This window comes from Macaca fascicularis, chromosome 9, assembly GCF_037993035.2.
Source record: "Macaca fascicularis isolate 582-1 chromosome 9, T2T-MFA8v1.1".
Lineage (NCBI taxonomy): Eukaryota > Metazoa > Chordata > Mammalia > Primates > Cercopithecidae > Macaca > Macaca fascicularis.
The window spans coordinates 22,518,288-22,542,355 of record NC_088383.1 but is presented as its reverse complement, the minus strand read 5'-3'; the positions used below and the strand labels follow the sequence as shown (position 1 = coordinate 22,542,355).

The following is a 24,068-nucleotide window of genomic DNA, read 5'->3' as shown; positions in this document are numbered from 1 at the left end:
AGAAATCTAATGGTGTTTAAATTAGTATTTAAATTAATTTGGAATCATTTTTCTTGTCTAGACATGCTTCTTATCTGTAGAATGCTTTTATAACCTCACAAATGTACACTCTACTGATATGAGATAAGAAAGTTTCCAAATCTCAGTTTCCTTTGCCTATACTTTGCAGTGTAAATAGTGCTTACCGTGGCGAGAGACTTCCTCGGGGTGAGCTTCCTCTGCCAACTAGGTTGCGGCTATTGTCTCCAAGATCTTGATCTGTAGTGTAAATATTTCAGAGCTGATAAAGTGACTCTCACTAGATAAGAGGTTTTAAACTCTTGCCCTGATTTTTCCTAAAACATACATTAAACCTTTACCACTATCTTTGCAGTTCCCATGAAAGGAGAAGATCTAGCATGTTGCTAGTTTAGAATTGCTGAACTGTGGCATGTAAGGCGTTGTCCCTACACGTTTTTGTGGGTGTAGAAGGCCATGGATTATGTTCTGTTCTTTCATTCCTTTCAATTTTACAGCACAGAAGCGTGGTTTGCATTTGCTGTACCCTCCCCTCAGCCACTTTTAATTTCTACGGTTAAAGTAATGAATCACAGCTGTGGACAGCTAATCTGTATGCTTATCACAGCAACTCCGTATGCTTTGTATTTTTTAACACTTTGCATCCCAAGACAAGCCATAAAACACATTTACATAGAGCTGCACACCAAGACTAAAATTATGGTGTTAGAGCCTTACACCAAGAATAAAATCACATACAACACTAAATTTCCAAATTGACAAAAACAAGCAGGAATACAGAATCCTGAATTTTAAAGAAAAAAAATTAACTTTTCAAAATATGCCTTAGGTAATATCAAATATCTCTGCTTGGAAAGTAACTTGTATTTCCCCTGCAGTTACTTCCTTATAAAAATCACCTTATCTGGCCTCTTTCAAGGTTGTCCTCTTATTCTGAGTCAGGTAACCTCTGACCCTTAATGAGTAAAGACAGACTGATCCATTCTTGGTGAACTGCTAAATCCATTCCCTTCCCCCAAACAGGCATGACTACTTGGACATGTCAACCAATCCTTAAGGATGGAATGAAACAAAACAAATCCAGTGGCTCATTAAGACAGTACAAGAGACAAATGCGACAAAACGTCAACTGGTGAACATTCACAGGATTACTAAACACTGCAGAAATTCTCTAACAGGATTTTTTTAACCAAGTTTGTGTAATACAATTTCATGAATTATGCAAATAAAGGTTTAGGCTATTCACAGACAAGCCCAGTGTTATGTTACTTTCATTGCATAGAACTGAGAACTGAACACATCAATCACAAAAGTCACAGGAGACACTGCTGCATTCCTGCCTGCTGATGGCTCTGCTGAAACATTTCCATTTCAGACAGTAAAAAAAAAAAAGTACATCGCTATTTTGCAGCACAGCATACTATTGACTTCCAACTGTGATTCTTTTTTTATTGTAAATTGACAATTTGTAATTATATAAATTTGGAGTACAAACTGATGTTATGATATATGAATGTAATGTGGAATAATAAAATCAAGCTAGTTAACATATCCATCACCTGAAATATTTAACATTTTCCAACTGTGAATCTTTTTTTTTAAGTACAATCCTCTATTAAACCACATCCCTACATGTTTTCAAATAAAATGAACCAAAAGGGGAAAAAACTTGAAGTAGGTGAGAGTAGAGTTTTAGAGTTTACTAATTCTTGAAAACTTACCTGTTGGATTGTTTTCAGACTGGGCTATAAGAGCTGCCATTGATGAATTTGGATTTAATCTATTGCCATACATAAGAGACGGTGCCTGACTAAGCGAAGATCCAGATAGGGTGTTTGCCTAAATGGAAAAAATTACAATGATAAATGAATTATATTTGAAAATATATTAAAGTTTCCCTTCTAATAGATCTAGTAATTATATTCTCCAACTTAAGAATATAAGCAAAATGTGTGACCTTCTGAAAAGCAAATTTCATTCTTACTTGTTTTACCATTTCAACATGTCAATTTTTTAAAAAGTTACATAACTACAAAAATTTTTTTTTTTTGGAGACAAAGAGTTTCACTCCTACCCAGGCTGGAGTGCAATGGCGTGTTCTCGCCTCACTGCAACCTCCACCTCTAGGGTTCAAGCAATTCTCCTGCCTCAGCCTTCCCAGTGGCTGGGATTACAGGAGGCACCTGCCACCATGCCCAGCTAATATTTGTTTTTTTTTGTATTTTTAGTAGAGACAGGGTTTTACCATGTCGGCCAGGCTAGTCTCAAACTCCTGACTTCAGGTGATCCGCCCGCCTCGGCCTCTCAAAGAGCTGGGATTACAGGCGTGAGTCACCGCGCCTGGCCATAACTACACATTTTTTAAAAAGAAGGATTGGCACATTCAAAGGTAACTATTCCTACTTTTAATTTTCAACGTATCTAGCAGATACCAAAGCCCAGTGGCACAGTAGCCATGTGGACATGTGACTAATTAATCTTATTAAGCCATCTATAACATAAAAGCAGGAAGACAACAGGTATCTAACAAAATGCTTCAATCTCTCATATCACAAGCTGGCTAAGAAGGTCAAAAGTCCAACTTTTACTTCTAGTATTTTAACTACATGGAGCTGTATTTCCATTGCTTAACTCTGTCATTAGTAAAACCTGCACACTATTTTGTTACTTCCTGTTTTGATAGACTTGGAAGCCTGCTGCTTTTTCTGTTTTGTTTTGTTTTTATTTTAAAAGAAAGCAAACAGGCATCCCAAGTATGTTTTCTATACAATGCAGGACTCAACGAATCACAGCTTTGCCCTGACCCCATATAAGGCACTGTCTTTTTGGCAGCAAGCCAGCTCTACTAACTGAAGAGCTCGTCCAAAGTTTGTAATTCATTCATGTTGCTAACCACAATTCTGAAGGCCTCTACTGGGACCTGTGCCAAACAAGCGAAAATGAACCCTTAAACAGATGAAGCTAAGGAGGCTGGCCAAACTATTGCGTAATCCACTGTAATAAAAATGCTTCCTTTGATGTGCATGCTCTCTCCCACTTTCCAAGAATATTATGAACTTAAAATGTGACATTTTGGAGGCAAATCTCTTGTATACAAAATGCTGTTACTCACAGAAGACTCCCAGTGGCCTGAAATAATTTTCAGATTTAACAGAACCACAAATGTTAAAGTAGAATTGTTCTTTTTCATGAATGAAATCAAACTGAAGCTTTTATAAACTAAAATCATTGCATAGTTATTTCAGAACAAAACTCTTGAAAGTATCAAAGAACTAAAGCACTTCTATCATAAAGAAGCTGAATAACAAGAACAAAAGATGTGGGACATTTGGACATGTGTAACTGCACATTAGAGACTAAGACAACACAGTAGTTATAATAAGCAAAATAACACAGAGAATAAGCTGTATTTCTGGACAGACTCACATCATGACATTGCATCTTGGCCTTTAGCCCACTTACAAAGCATGAAAACATGCGTTTACAGTTCACAGAAACAGTCTCTGGGATGTACCATCCTTGCTTTCTATTATCTCAAAGCGTGTATTTTATAGTTCACACTTTAATGTGTAAATTAAATCTGTCAATTTCTGGGTTTTGTTTTTTCTCTTATTAAAAATAAGCAGACAAAGTCAGTAAGTTGGTACTCTGCAGTCCTGTTTAACAATCAACTGTCCCTCAGGAAAAGGTAAGTTATAACTTCAACATGAAGATCGTGCTATTCACTTACCATGTATTTAGTAGTAGAGGGCACATAAAACACACAGTTTATAAATAGAGATACGGTTAAGATTTTTTTTTAATCTCTCCAGAAGTCAATTCTTTGGGAATCTTAGCTATTCATAAAACAATATAGAATACGAAAAATACAAACAATTCAACAGAAAAAAAACAGATATTACCAGTCCCGTCTATTAAAGTCTCAGATCCTAATACTTAAAAATAGCTTTTGTAGAGCCAATTTACTCTTACTGTAGATACAATTCTAAAAAAGATCCACTACACATTTAATAGATTAGAAATGGAAAATTAATTAGACGGAGGAAGAAAAAGTCTTATCTTGAGACAGTTTGTTGGCAGCAAGAAGTAACAGCTGACCACAGGACAGGGGAGAGGAAAGTATGACCAATAGAGAAAGCACAGTACAGAATGCGAATGGGGTGGTCCTCAAAGAAGACACTGAGGATGGCATTCTCATTTGAGTTTATTATTAACTTTATAAAGGGTACCTCTAGATGCCTTAGCACTTCCAAAGCAAGGAAACACTCTCAGCCTTTTGACTCCTGTTCATACAGTCATCTGTGTTACATATCAATATACCACTTGGAATACCTTTTTACTTTCAATTATCAGTCTCATCAGTTGCCTTGGATAAGAATCTAAAGATCCAACTCTTACTAGAACTAGAAATATACTCTTTTTTAGGAAGGGTTCCTTCTGCCAAGGGCTTTACATTAATATTTATCCTTATTAGCTTCAAATTTCAGAGGGGTGGCATTTTCTTGATCTAGTCTCTGAATTATCTTAGTTTCCCTATTTATTATGCCCGCTATATATACTAAAGATCAAACTAGAAAGGACTATGGCACAACTAATTTGCATGACGATCATCAGAAAGATAAAGTATCTTTAGCATATGCTAAAGAAGGAAAGTATCTATTTTTAAAAGATGGCTGGCAAAAGTTAATACAATAAATGAAAGTATTATTGGAAACGACCAATTTCCCAAACGGGACAGCTAAAATTAATCTGGTAGTTGTTTTTCTAGTAAAGACATTTATCTAAACAAGAGACTTTCAAAAGAGAAATTATAAGTTATTAATTTGACAAGACAGAGTCATTTTGGTGTATAAAAACATCTACATTCCATATTAATTTCTGCTGGGAAACTAAAATCATGAACATCATTTTAAGGTTGGTAAGATGAGATACCAAAGACTACACAAATGACTATCACTGCTTAGCCTACATTTCTTAACTGATGTTTGGCACAGTTAATACTGGGACCCTCGATGAGTCTTTTGGAAAGATTTGGTGCCTCCAAGCCAACAAACCCCCACCTTTTAGTGGAAAGATACCGAACCTTCTTAGCACTGAAGATGGAGAAGTGGAAGAGCTGGGAAAAGAAAGACGGCTTACTGAAGAGAGCACACACACAGTGTCTGGCGTTTCATTGACTCAAAAACCTTTGCTGCCATTAATAAGCGAAAGCACTAAGATTCAGCAGAAAGGAAGTCCATGTTAACCAAAAGTAGTAAGGGTTATGAAGCATAAAGGGCATGAAAGATTTTATATTAAAAAACTGGAATAAGAAATAAAGGAAACATTAACATACACATACTTCTCTACAGCATACTTTGGAAATGGATTTTGAAAAGTGCATTGAAAGCGAATTACTAATGTACCAGAAGACTGATTCAGAAGATTTGGTATAAAGACTAGAAATTCTTTTTGGAAAAGAAGTACCTATTATATGACATTTCAATCTTAATCTGCCCAGGTAAGGAGAATGGCTATTGTGAATATTCTCCTTGGATCTGTTGGTACTGTAAGAATATAAGTTAACACTAGGGGAGGCTGACTGAAGGATATCCATGATATATCTAACTCTCTGTACTGTCCTTGTAACTTTTCTATATATCTAAAATTATTTCAAATCAAGAATATTGCCATAACAAACTTAAAGAGGAATCTTTCAAATATATATATAAAATTATGTAAGGATCATATATATAAGAATATATGATTTTTTATATATATGGATGTATACATCCTTCATATAATATCTTAAAGAAGAATCCTTCCTCTTTCCCAAGACCAGTAACTGACAAAAATCACTTCTGCTCAAGATGTTATCTAACATTTATTCTAATACTCTAGTAAAAACCTCATTAAGAGAAGTGTAATTATTTTATAAGATGGACTGAAAGACCAGTAGATTAAGAATAAATTCAATAATTACTGAAGTAAATTTAAGTCACTTTTAAACAATATATGTTCAGGTGTCTGAGTTAAAGAATATCCTTAGCAAATTTAGAATAACTTAATATATTAAACATCTGCAAGTCTCTACCAAGGCAGTATTCAGACTCAAATAAAAGAAACTTAGTATTTCCTAAGTAGACTGGCATACCATATTAAAATATTAACAAGATAAAAATATATTTCAGCTTGAAATTTCTCCTGTTATTAACAGTTTACCTCTTATATTTTCAAATGTCTGCCTATGACTACAGAGATGTTTTAAAAGAACTTGCTTATAAAGTAGTAACTGTCAAATTCCTAGGAACTTGGCTCATTCTAAAGGAGTTGACTGCATGGGGAAAAGGGCTAAAGTCTCCTCAATTATCTGCATGTGAAACTTTAAAAAGTGGGCACTGTTTTGGTAGATTTTTTTCCTGCCTAATGTTGATAAGGGCAGAATAAATAAGAAAAATTAGGTTCAAAAGACTAATACCTATGAAAATATTTCACCTTTGGAAAGCACTGTATTAATAGCAATGTATCATCTAGAGATAGATCTGAAACTTCATACTTCAATCATACAGGAACAGGTTATATATAGCAAGCATTTTTTTAAAATGTACAATTAACCTGTCAATAAACATTAAAGTCAAGTGATTCAAAAAAGCTCTAAAGTAGCTGCTTCAAGCTTTTCAGCCCTGACACATGACTTAAAAAATGCAATCTTCCAAAAATATTCAGGCTCACTAAATTGAGTATTTACTTTTTAAATTCCTAATTCATATATACTTTCAGGAGGAAAAACATTTTATTATCACCATATAAGCCAAGCTATCTCATTTTGGGTAAATTATTAAACCTCTCTGTCCTCAATTTCCATCTGGAAAATGAGGATAACTGCATCTACCTCATAGAAACACTGTGAGAATCGAGTTAATATATGCAAAGGCTTAAATAATGCCTGACACATGGTAAGCGCTCACATTTTAGCTTAACTTTAAAAATTATTTTCACAAGTTATTGTGGTTTCTATTTTTCCATTAAAATCATTAGAAAATATAACTTACCAATTATATTCTGAACTGTGGCTATATTTCAAAGATTAAAACCTATTTCCCTAAGAAAAATTAGATAGCATAAATGCCTCATTATGCAGTGATGTTTTAAACTATGTATTTGATAATACAGCAATGCTGCACATAGAATGCAAGGACTTGAATGTTTCTAGATCCAATTTATATTACTGTTTGAATTGCAGAACACAATATATTTGATTAGAAAAGTTTCCAGGAAAAACATGAATGAACATTAGACATGGATTAGGGAACAATGGAAAGTTTCACATATTCTCCAGCTCAATTCAAACTTACATTTACTAAGAACATATTCTGATAGCAGACCCATTTCTGTGTCAGCTACCACCAGCAAGGCTTCAATACTCAGCATGTGATGAGAGGTGAAACCAAGTGTGAACAACTTTCAGGTCCCATGAGTAGGCTGACTGTTGAAGCTGTCAGGTTCAATTGCATCATTCCACATTATTCAATGCTCCAAACTGCTCCCTAATTGTTAGGAGCTTAACGTATTCAAAACCATTGTTTAGGCTAATGCCAAAATGCCCCACAATGAGTTTCCATAAAGTAGGAGGAGGGAATGAAGTGTAGTTAAACCATCACTGAACACTCATGATCAGACAACAGGACTGTATAGATTAACCAACCAATTCTAAGTAGGTTTCTTAATTGGTTAATATCAATATGGGTCTTACCTTTCTGGGAAAAAATTACTTTAGGACAAAGGAAGCTCTGAAATAATTTTGGAACTGGAAAAGACCTTAATCCACAGCTGAACCTATAATGGCTAAAATTCATTTATCTATGTTAGCATGAAATTATATGAGTTTTAACAGAAATTGTTAATACTATTTCCAATACAGAAAGTGTTCCCGTACAGTTTCTTTTCTCACTGGTAATCAGGCTGAAAAGTAACAACTGAAGTCATAACCATGAATTCTAAGGTATTTTATGGTCTGCATTTGAACTTCATAAAGTATCTGTACAGCAGGTACAATAGGTATTTAAAGTATTCCCATTTTACATATGGAAACACTGAGGCTCACAAAAATTAAAAGACCTGCCCAAGGTTATATGAATGAGTAGCAAAACTCCTGGAACCCTGGACTTTTGCTGACTCAAATTTCTGCTCTTTTGCATTGCATCACACAAATGGACACAGTAAAACTGCTAACAATGTTTTCGAACGAGGTACCTCTTAGCATAAGTGGTACATAATTGGGAAATTCATTTTAACAGTAACAATTAGTAATAAGAGAGCAGGCTAAGGAATCAGGCTGTCTTAATTCCCGACTTACAGATATGTGACAGTCACTGTGACTGAACCTTTTTATCATCTGATAACAAGAGATGTTACCAAGCTTATAAAACCTGACTGCTCAGAAAGGTAATTTCCTTAAAATTATAAGCCATTATATTATTTAAATCAGAAGACATTTACATTCTGACTAATTAAGTATAAACACAAATGTCACCCCAAAAGTCAGCTGAATCTGCCTGAGAAACTAAACCATTTTCTCAAGTAGAATTTAAGGTCCTTATTAGACATCATCTGAAAAGAAATCGGATACTACATCTAAGACAACTTCTCCTACATAAACACACACATACATAATAATATTGGAAAACAAAATATCCAAAGCTAATTGAGATGAAAGTGTCACAGAAATCTGCAAAACTCTAGTCAATAATTGTATCTTTTTGGTTTTTTTGTTTTTTTTTTTTTTTTGAGACGGAGTTTCGCTCTTGTTGCCGAGGCTGGACTGCAAAGGCGTGATCTCAGCTCACCGCAACCTCCGCCTCCCAGGTTCAAGCAATTCTCCTGCCTCAGCCTCCCGAGTAGCTGGGATGTAGCTGACATCACAGGCATGCGCCACCACACCTGGCTTATATATATATATATATATATATATATATATATATATATATATTTTTTTTTTTTTGTAGTTTTAGTAGAAATGGGGTTTCCCCATGTTGGTTAGGCTGGTCTCAAACTCCTGACCTCAGGTGATCCGTCCACCTCGGCCTCCCAAAGTGCTGGGATTACAGGTGTGAGCCACCGTGCCTGGGCAATTGTATCTTTAAAATATCAAAATATGCCCAGGCGAGGTGGCTCACACCTGCAATCCCAGCACCTTGGGAGGCCGAGGTGGGCAGATCACAAGGTCAGGAGTTTGAGACCAGCCTGGCCAACATGGTGAAACCCCATCTCTACCAAAAATACAAAAATTAGGCAGGCGTAGTGGTGCACACGTGTAGTCCCAGGTACTCAGGAGGCTGAGGCAGGAGAATCACTTGAACCCGGCAGGGGCAGAGTTTGCACTGAGCCAAGATCATGCCATTACACTCTAGCCTGGGCAACTGAGTGAGACCCCGTCTCAAAACAAACAAACAAAACAACAACAACAAAAGAAACACGAAATATCTGCATTTACTAAATATCACATAAATAAACCTTGGAAGTTTACTTTACTTTAAATGATGTTTAAGTCTACATCATTTTGTTTAACAGTAACACGGGATAGGACAAGAAGCCATGATTATCACATGAAGATTGTATTTCAAAAGCAAAACTCAGAAAGTAGGATGTAACAGAATGCAATTACATTTCACTGCATTCAGTCTTAAGTTCTTCTACTAAAGAAATCATCCATCAAACAAAAAAAAGCACCTGCATTCTCCCAAAGACAGAACAGAATGACTGTAGAACTATGAAACAGTGGGATTTGAAAGGCGAAATGAAAAATTAATGACACTCCTACAAAAACGAATTTATACCTCTACTCCTGATCCAACAAGGGCAGAGCACATTATTAACAGTCACATGGACAGGAGTCCACTCTTTTCCGCAATGTTAAGAAACTACTCTATTACTGATACACTAGTATGTAGTAAAGCAGGCTTCCTATCAATTATTTGTGAAAGAACCATTACTCTAAAAACAAGTCTGTTGAAAGGAAAAAAAAAGGCGGGGGGTGGGGGGGGGGGTGGTTTAACACTTAAGAATATAAAATAGAGGCCAGGCGCGGTGGTCCACACCTGTAATCCCAGCACTTTGGGAGGCCGTGGTGGGTGGATCACCTGAAGTCAGGAGTTCGAGACCAGCCTGACCAACATGGTGAAACTCCATCTCTATCAAAAATACAAAAATTAGCCAGGCGTGGTGGTGGGTGCCAGTAGTCCCAGCTACTCGGGAGGCAGAGGTTGCAGTGAGCCGAGATCGCACCACTGCACTCCAGACTGGGTGACAGAGCAAGACTCCATCTCAAAAAAAAAAAAAAAAAAAAAAAAAAAGAAGAAGAATATAAAATAGGTTTATCAAACAGTTTTTTAAAGTTTTTTCCCCCAAAATTTGTGCTATCAGACTCCCCCCCACCCCCAATTTTACAAGTGTCTCCTTTTCCCCCCAATTAAAATCATAAATCAACTTATTCTAAGTTTTTAACTTCTACTAGCCCTTCCCAATCTTAGCTCCTTTACCACTTTCCAGGGAACAATTCTTAAGATACCAAATAAGCCAATGTAGAGGTCTGTTTACTTAAAATGTGTATCACAAAAAGCAAAAATGACCTCTGGATTTTATCCTGCTGGCACCAATCCAATCAATAAAAACTACTTTCATTAAGGGCATGGGGGCACAAAACGGTATTCAAGTTTAATATTTCCATTATCTATCAATATTATTAAAGTTTTTGCTTGCAAGTGTGATGGTTTTCTTAATAGTTGTGGTAAGACTTCTAGAATTCCTTTTTTTTGGGGGGGGGGGGAGACAAGAGTCTGGCTCTGTTGGTTGGCCCAAGCTGGGGTACAGTGGCGCGATCTTGGCTCACTGCAACCTCCGCTTCCCGCATTCGAGCGATTCTCCTGCCTCAGCCTCCCAAGTAGCTGGAACTACAGGTGTGAACCACTATACCCGGCTAATTTTTTAATTTTTTAGTAGAGACAGAGTTTCGCCATGTTGGCTGGGCTGGTCTCAAACTCCTGACCTCAAGCGACCCACCCACCGTGGCCTGCCCAAAGTGCTGGGATTACAGGCATGAGCCACCATGCCTGGCCTAGAATTACATTTTAAATATTGATAATTTTTATTCACCCATTTATCTTATTGCATTGCTCTCAAATCAACTACTTAGAGCAACCCTAAATAAAACACTACGATGTGACTATCTAAATACAATTAATGTATGACTTGAAAACAAACAGGGTCTATGTAAGAGTGAAACAGGAATAAACTTTATCATTTTGAAAAAAAAGATTCAACTGCTAAGTGTCCTATCAATTTTAAGAGTCCTATCAATTCTATTTAAATATTTCTGTATCCTTTCTTTTGCACATTGCCTAGAAAATTTCACATTTTTCACATTCGACACCATTATTATTGTCTCAGGCAGCTAAATTGAAGTAGTTCAGCACTCACTTCAACTGAGAGGTCAACGTGCCTCAGTTGCCTGGAGACTGATGGTTGCTACAGCAGCACCAGATAAGCCAGGCTAAATAAGCTTCAGCTTGAAGACAGAAAGCATTTACTGCTGAACAGAAACACAGATGCAGGTATCTCAGTACACAGCATGTAAATCTAACTGGATGATCACATTTGTAAGAGACCCATCTTTCTGAAAACTGGAGAGAGGATTTTAATTGAACTGAATCCTGGGTTACTTACAACTATGATTTCTTTGTTCTTCAGATGAGTCACATGTTAAGTGGAATTTTGCCTCTAGCTATAAATTTCTCTTCACTACCACTTCCCTAATGCCAACCCCCTGGCTCACAAACATAATGAATGAGAAGAAATGAGGATTTTTGCTTAATTCAGCTGGGAATTAACCAGAGAATAATTAAACAGACTTTTATAAAGACAGAAAAGAAAAAAGCACATTGAAAATGTTCATGTGAGACTTTGTCCAAGGATATAAAACTATCAACAGCATATGGTTACACTTAATTAAAAGAGATAAAACCATTTATAAGAGCCATTCTTTCATTTATCCTTTCACCCTCTCTAACCCCAAACCCCTGTTATGGCTACCTCACTTTTAGTGAAATGAACCACAGAAACACTCTGCTAAAGTAGTCAAACTCCTTTAACTCAATTTGGGAGGTTCACCAAATAGTTCACTTTCAACTTCAAAGATGACACTACTAAAATCATGCCATTGATTTTCTGTGCTGAACTGTCTGGGGTTGATTCTAATAGGTAATTTTAATAGCAACTGCTTGCACTGTGCCATTCACACAAATGCATCAAAATAACCTAATGCTGTGCTTGCCGGAAAAGCGTATGTATCCTAACGACACACGCAATGGAAATTATGCACACATCCATAAAGCTTAAGTTGACAGGAACTTATAAACAACTATTTTAACTAGTTGTTCATTATTAGATATTTGTCCCTGTGATCATTTTCTTGACCATTAAAAGACTACTAGAGCTTTGGAGAAATGAAAATAAAATTATACATAATTCCAAATAAATAAAAATATATATTTTGGAAATCTTAAATGATTATCTCTGGGGAAGGGGGGTGTAATGCAGGTGGGTTGGGTACAGCTTTCCCCCTGCACTGTCCTGTTTATAAAACAGGATTACAATTTCTTTTATTTGACTCTTACTTTTAAAACATCTTGGCCAGGCGTGGTGGCTCACACCTGTAATCCTAACACTTTGGGAGGCCGAGGCAGGCAGATTACCTGAGGTCAGGGGTTGAAGACCAACCTGGCCAACATGGCGAAACCTCACCTCTACTAAAAATACAAAAATCACCTAGGCAAGGTGGCATGCGACTGTAATCTCAGCTGGTCAGGAGGCTGGGGCAGGAGAAGCACTTGAAACCAGGAGGCGGAGGTGCAGTGAGCCAAGGTCACGCCACTGCACTCCAGCCTGGGTGACAAGAGTGAGACTCCGTCCCCAAAAACATCCTATAGACTAGGCCACCTATCAAACTACAAATCTAAAGTCAGATAAAAGGGGTACACAAATGGAAAAACCTGTATATTCATCATTATTTACAATATTTACAAACACTGTTCTCTCCCACTAGGAGGAAAAATGTCTAGTGCTTGAAGCGATCATTCAGTCTTTTAACCTATATTCTCCTACACTGGTTTTTTTAAAACTTTGAAAAGATTTCATATATTATTTGTGTAATTTTAAAAATTATGAAAGGAATTTTAAAAATCACAAGAGTCCAAAATTGGCTCATATTTTGTGGATCCTACTTTTTTAAAGAAAAAATAAAAGCTCCTCTGAAATTATATTTTATATCATTCGGACAAAATTTAAAACCCAGAAATTAAGAAGAATTAGTTGGTGCCCATACATTCATCCATCCTCTCTCATGAATACCATGTAAAAATACCTATCATTTTCACTAACACATTACTACAAATTGAGATATTTCATAAATTCCTGTAGAAGGCCCTATTTCATTTGTTTGTCCTCTAATGAAACTCACTTTAAAAATGAGAAACCCACCTACTACCTCTCACATCATAGTGTAACAACTTACCTGAGTTGTAGCAACAGCAGGGGCTGCAGATGACACCGCTGAGGGAGAGAGTGCTCCTACTTGTTGCAAATGCCCAGAAGACTGCTGAGGTAAGTGAGAGCTGGAGACAGGAGTACTAGATCCCGAGCCAGATACTACATTTGGAAATGATACTGCTACATCATTGCTGTTATAAATACCTGCAAAAAAAAACAAATTTTATTTAAATATAACTTAGCAGTCAAATTTGTTAGACACACATAATCAGTAAACTTGCATTTCCTCCTGGATCCCTCCTCCAATTATAAATTTTATTGTTGGTATTTTAAAAATATTGTGCTAGTACTAAACAAATAAACACTGGCTTTTCATGAAGCGGTTCCCTAAAAGAACCTACACCATTTTTATTTAGCAAAAAGGCTTTTGTTAAAAGCAGGGGATAGCAGGAAGAGCTTTGTAAAAAATATATAATGGATTTTAGGAGTTTCTAAGAGCAAGAAAACATTTCTTAAGTAGAGGAATGAAGCAATTAGAGTTCCATAAAAATCACCTAATGGGCCTTCCAAAAGGCAAATACTAAGGCCCCAGAAATCATGACTGAGAAAGTCTGAAGTAGGAAGAGACCTTGTTCTAGAAAGGTGACAGGGTAGAAGTTAAAATGGAATAGGCCCAACTTGAAATTCAGAAACCAACAGAGGAGCTGATGACATTGGTGGGAGACAGGCGTGGGAATAAAGAATGCTGGTAGATTCTAGAGACATTCCAGAGATAACACAGACAGGACTTTGTGACTGACTGTATGGGGCAGCTGCAGGGATAGGAGAGGAGGAAGGATTAAGACATGATGAACTGGGCTATGAGTTGGCAGCTCCATTTACTCCAGAGAACATAAGAGGTGAAAATCATGGGAGACTTGATGAAATCACTTTGAGAGGAACCACGGGGATAAAAGCCAGAAATAAGGTGGGAAATGGAAGCTACTCATTCTAGAAAAGAGGATTTGGGGGGGGTGGGGGAGGGGAGGATGAGCATAAGTTAATAGGAAACAAGTTAATTTTTTTAGAAGTGCTGATTTTTAAAAAAACAGAAAATCGTGCTCAGCACAGACAAGGAGAGGCTTTCAGGATAAAGAAATGGGAATATCTATAAACCAGCTGTTTTCAACAAGGGGTGATTTTGTAGGACATTTCACAATACCTGGAGACATTTTTAGTTATCAAGCCTGGAGGGTGCTACTGGCATCCAATGGGTATAGACCAGGGATGCTACTAGACATTTTACAATGCACAGGACAACCTCTACAAGAAATAACTGGCCCATAGTGTTAATAGTGTGGCAGCCAAGAAAACTTGCTATAAACCAGAGCTCCTGGGAGGCCAAGAGGGAAGAAGAGCCTGAGACCCAGGTACAGAAACAGGAGGAAAGAATGAACCTAAGTGGGCTGTAGAAAAAAATATATAAATAAATAAAAATTACCAATTGTAGCCCTAGAGGGCAACAATAATCAGTAATTTATATCAACAACACAATTTACTTTGTTCTAAAGAACATCAACATAGCCCGGACAACAAAGGGAGATATTGTCTCTACAAAAAATAAAAATTAACCAGGCATGGTGGCACACGCCTGTAGTCCCAGCTACCATGGGGACTGAGGTGTGAGGATCACCTGAGCCTGGAAGTTCGAGGCTATAGTGAGCCATGCTGTGATTGCACCACTGCACTCCAGACTTGGCAACAGAGCAAGACTCTGTCATAAATAAATAAATAAATAACGTTACTGACATATAATAAAGCACCTACAATCTTATTCAAACAGGGAAAACAAAACAATTGGGATATTTTAAAAGGCCTTAGAGCTATAATTAAGGCTTCGAGATCTTTTTTATATCTACAGTTTCTCCAGAAAAAATATATTCATTTAGCCAATGCATTCATACTCCAAACATCATTGAACTCATTATTTGCCAGGCATTATTCTAAGCCCTGGAGATAAAAAGGCATTCAAGATAGGTAGTCTTTGCCTTCAAGAAGTTGCGTAGAAAAAAAAGGCATTACAAACAGTTGTGAAGAGCGCAACAACAGAGACATCCTCGGGGGCTAGGAACACAGAAAAAGAGGTATCTAATTCAGACCTGGAGTGAGAAAAGTGGTGAGCCAAAAAACGTACTGGAAGAGATGTTGTTGCTTTTCAGGCTAATTTCTTTTCTATCTTTTGTTTGTTTTCTGAGTCTTTTGTTTGTTTTCTGAGACAGTCTTACTCTGTCATCTATACTGGAGTGCAGTGGTGCAATCATAGCTCACTGCAGCCTTGACCTCCTGAGCTAAGCGAACCTCCTGCCTCAGCCTCCCAAGTAGCTGGGACCACAGGCGAACACCACTACACCTGGTGTTTTTTTTTTTTTTTTTTTTTGGGGGGGGGGGTAGTCGGGGCAGTAAGAGATGGGGTCTCACTATGCTGACAAGCTGATTTCAAACTCCTGAGCTCAAGTGGTACTCCCACTTGAACCTCCCAAAGTGCTGACATTACACGCATGAGCCACCATGCCCAGCCTCAAGCTAGTTTCTTTTTTGAGGTGAAGTCTCACTCTATTGCCCAGGCTGGTGTGCAGTGGTGCAATCTCGGCTCACTGTAACCTCCACCCGCAGGTTCAAGTGATTCTCCTGCCTCAGCCTCCCTAGTAGCTGGGATTACATGCACGTGCCATCACCCTCAGCTAATTTTTGTATTTTTACTAGAGATGGGGTTTCACCATGTTGGCCAGGCTGGTCTCAAACTCCTGACCTCAGGTGATCTGCCCGTCTTGGCCTCCCAAAGTGCTGGGATTACAGGTTTGAGCCACCACACCTGGCCTCTCAAGCTAATTTCTAAAGGCACTGCAGAACACAGGTGAAGGACGGTTTGGGGAAGAAACATGCAGTAGAGAGCAGGATAAATTCTAAGGACTTGGTGACTACTTAGACCTGAAAATTCTATTAGACTAATAGAACTTGGTGACTAATTAGACCTGAAAAATAAAAATAAGGGTAGAGTCACCAATGACTCTTAAGCAGCAGTAAGTGCATGTAGTGATACCATTCACTGAAACAGGAACAGCAACTGAAAGCAGTGTTTGGTTACTGTACGCAAGTAACTGTGCTAGCATAAGAACTCAATGAAGTAAATATTACTCCCATTTCACATATGAGCAAACAGAAGTTTAAAGAAATAAAGTAACTTGCTTGGTGGGCTAGTAGGTGGTGAAATATTGATTCAAACTCACAGGTGTCCTATAAATGAAATCACTTCCTAATACAAATTAGAAGTTCAGGGTCACGGTCTTTGAGATGCCTGTGGGTGACAGAACTCCTATATATAGCACACAATGGGATAAGCCTAAAACCCAGCAGAAAATTCAGATCTGAAGACAAATAAAATCTAGGAGTGAGAAGCATGGTAAGTTACAGTAAGTAAACTTGCAAACTAAAAATACTTACTATTGGTCTGCACTATGGTTGAAATTTTAACCAGTTGCTCATAATTATTATACAAATAAGAAATTTCCCATTAAGAATTCTAGATGTCTAATATCTCTTGAAAAACTGAAGATTTGCCAACACTGGATACTATATTATAAAAGAGCAGCAATATGACCAGAGCTCTGAACAGGGCATGGAGACTTTAATCCAGCATCTCCATCATCCCTGACCATGTCACTCATTTATGTTACCTACGTGGCCCCGTAAGTATTTTATTTACAACTCTTGATATGAACAGAATGGTCAAGGCCAAGGAACAAAAATGGGATCACCCAGGGAAAGTTTTCAGCATGATCAAGAGAAGAGAACCAAAGACAGAACCCTAAATAACATTACCATTTAATGGGTAAACAAAATTAGATCACAAAGGGCAAACTTAGAAAACTAAGATAGAGAATCTTATAAACTGCTCTAAGAATTTCAAAGGAATGGCTGGGTGCAGTGGCTCAGGCTTGTAATCCCAGCACTTTGGGAGGCCAAGGTGGGCAGATCCCTTTGAGCCCAGGACCAGCCTGGGCAACATGGTGAAATCCTACCTCTACCAAAAATACAAAATTAGCTGGGTGTGGTGTCAAGCGTGGTGGTGTGTGCCTGTAGTCCCAGCTACTTGGGAGGCTGAGGTGGGACAATTGCTTGAGCCTGGGAGGTTGAGATTAAGCCGAGATTGTTCCACTGCACTCCAGGCTCAGTGACAGAACAAGACCCTGTCTCCAAAAAAGAAAAAGAAAAAGAAAAAGAGAGGAAAAGAAAGGAAAGGGGAAAGGGGAAACAAAGGAGAAAGGAAAGGAAAGGGAAAGGGAAAAGGAAAAGGAGAAAGGAAGAAAAAGAAACAAGTTTGGCTGAGAAGGACAGGAAAAAGCATGTTAATGAAGTGATTATTTATAAACCTTATATTCCAAATAACACATAGCAGAGAAAAAGATATGCATTTTTAAAGGTTGCTACTCCATAGATAATTCAACAAATACTGAGTTTCTATTGAATTCAGTGTTTTCAAAGTATCTTAGAAGATAAAATACTGCAGTCAGATGCGGTGGCTCACACCTGTAATCCCAGCACTTTGGGAGGCTGAGGCAGATGTATCACCTGAGGTCAGGAGTTTGAGACCAGCCTGGCCAACATGGCGAAACACATCTCAACTAAAAATACAAAACTTGGCCGGGCGCGGTGGCTCAAGCCTGTAATCCCAGCACTTTGGGAGGCCGAGACGGGCGGATCACGAGGTCAGGAGATCGAGACCATCCTGGCTAACACGGTGAAACCCCGTCTCTACTAAAAAATACAAAAAACTAGCCAGGCGTGGTGGCGGGCGCCTGTAGTCCCAGCTACTCAAGAGGCTGAGGCAGGAGAATTGCTTGAACCCAGGAGATGGAGGCTGCAGTGAGCCGAGATCCAGCCACTGCACTCCAGCCTGGGTGACAGAGCGAGACTCCGTCTCAAAAAAAAAAAAAAAAAAAAAAAACTTAGCCAGGTGCATGCCTGTAGTCCCAGTTACTCGAGAGGCTGAGGCAGGAGAATCACTTGAGAGGCGGAGGTTGCAATAAGCCAAGATCACACCACTGCACTCCAGCCTGTGCAACAGAGCAAGACTCCATCTCAAAAAAAAGGAAAAAAAAAGATAAAATGCTGATTATCTAGTTAATTTGAAAGTGAAAAGTGTACTACACAGGGAGTCTCCAACTTCTAAAATTAGAAGACAAAAGTTAGCTGGAGGCAGCATGCTGAAATTGAAACAGCAGAAGCTTTTGACTTAGACAAAACTGGGTTCAAATGCTGGATCTGTCACCTATGTGACCCTTAATCAAACTACTTAACCCTTCTGAGCCTCTATATTATTATTCTCTATAAAACAAAGATAATGGCTACCTTAAAGACTTTTTGTGAGATTTTGAGAATATCCATATAAAAAAGCTCTAGCAATGCCTACCACAGAGTAAGTTTCAATAAATGGTAGCTAGAGCCATTCTGGTGTTAATGCTTTCATTAAAAATGTACCTGTAAGTCAGGAAAGTACAATGTTTTAACTACCAGGTCCTCCAATGTCTCTACTACACTTTGAAAGCTGCAATTACCATCACAACATGCAGCAAAACATCTTGGAAGAATAATATTGAGAAGCAAAATCATGGTGATTAAGGATCTTCAATCTCAAAACTTAAAATTGTTTTATATTATTACATCAACCTATACTTACATAGGAAATTACGCAGCTAAATGTGCAATCCAGTAATCACACTATGGAACAATATCTGGTACTCAGTTTACTGGTTTAAAAAAAAAAAAAAAAAAAAAAAAACAGAGCAAAATGTTCTTTCCTATCAAGGCAGGAAAGCTTAAAATTCTAAATCTTTCTTTGAAAATGAAAATAAGTATTCCTTTCAACTTTCTTGCTCCTCAGGTAGGACTGGTACAACATCCACCTTAAATTCTTCTGTATCTGCTTTCTATTTAACTTCACTCTATTTTCATCTTATTTAAGTCATATACTGTTTTTAACTAAAATCAAGGTGGTATTCAATTAATTAAATAATTGTTTAATTAAACAATTAAATGTTACAATGCATGAGCTCTAGGAAAATACACTGAAATTCATCTGTTCAGGATAGGGAGGAGAAACAAAGCTGCAGAATGATACAGAGGGTGGCAATGACATACTGATTCCTTCCTTTCCTTCCCTTCCTTCCTTTCATCAAACAAATATTCAGTAGGTATGAGGAATCAGGCTAGGAGCTGGGATAATGTAGGGAGCAAGAGAGAAGATTTTAGCTCTCTGGGAATTTACAATTTAAGGAGCGAGGCAAACATTAAAACAAATACATGAATATAAATTCCAACACATACTATAACAGAACAGAAAAAGGTACCACAAGAGTGAAATATTAGGAAGCAAGAAAGACCTGTCTAAAAAAATATTTAAGACAAGTCTTAAAGGTTAGGTAGGTGTTAACTGGACAAAGAGTAAGACAGAAAATCTTGTTCAAAAGACCCAGAAATATTGAAAGAATTAAAAACAGGTAATTCAGCTAAAGCCTTGTGGAGAGGCTGGTAAAAAGACAAAGCTGGAAAGAGGGGAAGGAACAGATCATAAGGCCTTGTGAGCCATGTAGAGGTGTTCAGAATTTTTGCTAAGATCAATAGGAAGACACCAAAGGAAAATAGTAGGACTCACTTTTTTAAAAGATCATCCCTCTGACTCCTATGTAGCAAAGGGACTGACGGGGATGAGTGGAAACAAAGATATTTTTTAGGAGGCTATTTCACAATTTGGATTAAAAATTATGTCCCACCAGACAAAGATGGTAGTAGTACTGAACAGGGACAAGGACTTGCAGTGCATCTAGAAGTTAGAATCATCTAAACTTGATGACAAATTTGATTTGGTACAGGGTAGAAGATGATGAGTCATGGGTTTCTGGCTAGTGATTAAAAGTGCCATTACTGAGGTGGTAAAAACTGGAACAGGAGGAATGGAAGTTTTCTTAAATGCCAGCCTAGGACCACGTGTTGAGGCTCTCCAACATTTCAAGGATGGGTCCTGGAAGAGGAGTTCATACAGAAAATTGACACCAGTGAGATAAGAAGAAAACCATGACTATGGTGTCACTGAAGCAAAGAAAGAGAGCCTGACGAAAGAGATGGCACTGACTTCTCAAATGCTGCATTTTCAGTCCACCAGATGTGAAAAGATGGAGACAAACAGTGATCTCAGGAGAAGAATATAGTATGAGTAGAAGCCAAAAGACTTCTACTTGTTTAGACTTAAGTTTTTATTAGTAAGCCAAGGCAATTACTCAAGATTGATAAATAAGACAGAAGTATACCTGTCTAATGACAGAAATAATAATGTTCACCAACCTGAGTTCCTATTTCCCACTTTCAAACTGCCTAGGAGGTCAAATAAGTACCCATCCAGTGGCTTACTCAGGAAAAAGACAGTGAATGGAATAGTCTTGAGGAGTATTTAACCAAGTAAGTAATTAAGCCTGTAAGTTATCCCTAACCCACATCCCGAGAGACTGAATTATTTATTCTTTCCTAGAGGTTAATATGGTGTGAAAATAGTTAAAAGTCCAAATCCTGCTCCCTCATGCAAATAACCTCACACAACCTCATATACCTCATCTATAAAGTGAAGGTGGTACCAACGATTTCATAGGGCTGGGGCAAGGATGAGCTTACATATGCGAAGCATACACTAATATTGTCCTCAGGCCCCTGATGGTATGTGCAGGCATCAGTCATGGTAGACGTCTACCACATAGTAAACATTTGACAGTGTCCATTATTATTATGAATTCATTAAGAATTAAATAGGATTGAGAGAGGGATTTCAAGATGGCTGACTAGAGGCATTTTGTACTTGTCTCCTCCACTAAGAATGAAAATAGTAGGTAATCACAATTTGAACAGATTGTCCAAGAGAAAACACTGGAATTCAACAGAAAACTAATAAGACAAGGAAGGAAAGGGAATCAAGGCAGCCTGCTTGGCCAGGAGCCAAGAGAGGCTCCCTAATGCAGGAAAAGGACAGGTTAGAGACCCTCAGCTGTCAATGTTCCCACATGGACTTCTGCAATCCTAGCCATGGGAGAGCCCCTAGATCCTTGCAGGCTCTGAAATAAACATAGGGAGCTGCGAGGAGATTGTGTTGACAGCACAGCCACAGGGAAGATGCTTGTGCTGTATCCCATACATGTTCTAAGACCTAAGCAGCAACAGCAAGGCACCAACTTAAGAGTCTTCTCCCCAACAGACTATGCACTGTCCTAGCGCCCAGCAGTGCTAGGACTGAGGCCAAGAGATACACCAGCTGCTGCTCCCAGGGAGGAGGCATGAAGGAGCGAAGCGTGAGCTATTGCATACATGGCTGAGATGTGGGGTACCACTGCTAGGGCTGATGTGTGAGTGTTCCCCATCTGCTGGCCTATGCTTGCCTCCACTAACACGGCCCTGGGCTCTCCAGCACAGGGCAACAGTGTGACCAATGCTGTCCGCACTATCTGAATGCCCCAACCTCAGCCCATGCCAAGTCTGGAGCACACAAGTCCGGAGTACAGGGGACTGCCCAGCGCAAACCAACATCATTAGCACCTGAACACTTGTCCTGGGGATCTCAGGTTAGGCCTACCCACACCCTGCTGCTACTGCCACAGCTGGCACCTATCTGCACGTACCATCTGCAGGCCTGGAGACTGGCCTGCCCGGCCCATTGTAGCCACCGCCAATATAAGCACACTCTTCCTGGGATCCAGAAGGTTGTCCCATCACTGCCACTGTCCACGAGCACCACATTGGCTGGCCACAGACCCGAGAACCGTCCAACTGCTACCGCTACTGGCATCTGAGGAAGTATGGGTCTCCACCTAGAGGCACAAGAATCAGCCTACCTGGATCCACTAACACCAGTACCAGCATATGCCACCCTGGGCCCAAGGTCAGGCATGCTTGGTCCACCAATGTGGTGCAAAGGCTGGTCTACTTGGCATCCTAGTCCCCAGCAAAACTTCACCACTGCCTCCACTAATAATTGCACCCTAAACCACTGAGAAAAATCACAGACACTGCTGATACTGTTTAAGCCAAATAAATCATCCAGAGATTACATGACTGCACAGATTCAGAATCAAAACTACAGTGCCTACCCAAGCAACACCATAGATATATCTTCAAGAAAACGTTCTCCCCTATGAAAGCAAATTTTAAAAAATTGGGAGAAACTATTATCACATCAGATGCACAGGTATCAACATACACAGGAAATATTAAAAAGCCAAAAAAAAAAAAAAAAGAGAGAGAGACACCTCCAAAGGACACACAATAATTCCATACCAATAGATAGCATTAAAAACAGTTTTTAAAAATACTGGAAAAATAATTCAAAATTTTAATACTAAAGAAGCTGTGTGAGATACAAAATAATTCTGAAAATACAAAGAAATAAGAATGGTTATTCAGGACATGAATACTAAATTAACCAACAAGATATATATATATAGAGAGAGAGAGATATCGAGAGAGAGAGAGAATTTAAAAAGAACAAAACAGAGGCTGGGCACGGTGGCTCACGCCTGTAATCCCAGCACTTTGAGAGGCCAAGGCAGGCAGATCACTTGAGTACAGGACTGCAACACCAGCCGGGCCAACATGGCAAAACCTCATCTCTACAAAAATACAAAAATCAGCCAGGTGTGGTGGTACATGCCTGTAATCACAGCTACTTAGGAGGCTGAAGCAGGAGAATCGCTTGAACCTAGGAGGCAGAGGCTGCAGTGAGTTGAGGTCACTTTAGCCTGGGCAACAGAGCAACACTCCAACAAAAAAAAAAAATCAACTGAAATCCAAAATGTATTCAGAAGTTTCAACAATAGACTAGATCAAGCAGAAGAAAAAAATTCATAACTTGAAGCCAGTCTTCTGAAATAACCCAGTCAAAATATAGTGACCAAATATTCCAATAATATGGAAAACCAATTCATCAAAATACTAGATTAAAACTTTCCAGGTCTGGGCCGGGCATGATGGCTCACGCCTGTAATCCCAGCACTTTGGGAGGCCGAGGCAGGTGGATCACGAGGTCAGAAGTTCAAGATCAGCCTGATCAACATGGTGAAACCCTGTCTCTACTAAAAATACAAAAATTAGTTTGGTATGGTGGCATGTTCCTGTAATCCCAGCTACCTGGGAGGCTGAGGCAGGAGAATTGCTTGAACCCGGGAGGCTAAGGTTGCAGTGAGTGGAGATCATGCCACTGCACTCCAGCTTGGACGACAGAGAGAGACTCTTGTCTCAAAAAAAAAAAAAAACAAACAAAAACAAAAACAAAAAACAACTTCCCAGGTCTGGCAAGAGATACAGACATCCAGACATAGGAGGCTCTAAGATCCCTAAAAACAATGCATAAATTTAGGTCTTCTCTACAGCACATTCTACTCAGGTTGTCTAAAGACAAAGACAAAGAATTCTAAAAACAAGAGAAAGGCATCCAGTCACCCATAAAAGAACCCCCC

General features: G+C 38.6%; 1 protein-coding gene across 50 annotated transcripts in view; it reads right to left on the bottom strand.

The window, feature by feature from the left end:
• LOC101866062 (protein AF-10) overlaps window positions 1–24,068 on the bottom strand; it is a 228,512-nt gene that overhangs the window by 16,856 nt on the left and 187,588 nt on the right. For all 50 annotated transcript variants that reach the window (XR_012417533.1, XR_012417524.1, XR_006700806.2 and 47 more), the window contains 3 exons: window positions 13,565–13,743; window positions 1,740–1,857; window positions 186–258 (listed from right to left, as the gene is read on the bottom strand). Coding sequence is in view for 39 of the 50 variants with exons in the window: in XM_074001160.1 (XP_073857261.1) it covers window positions 186–258; window positions 1,740–1,857; window positions 13,565–13,743 (370 nt within the window). In the remaining 11 variants the exon portion in view is untranslated. The remainder of the gene's footprint in view (window positions 1–185; window positions 259–1,739; window positions 1,858–13,564; window positions 13,744–24,068) is intronic.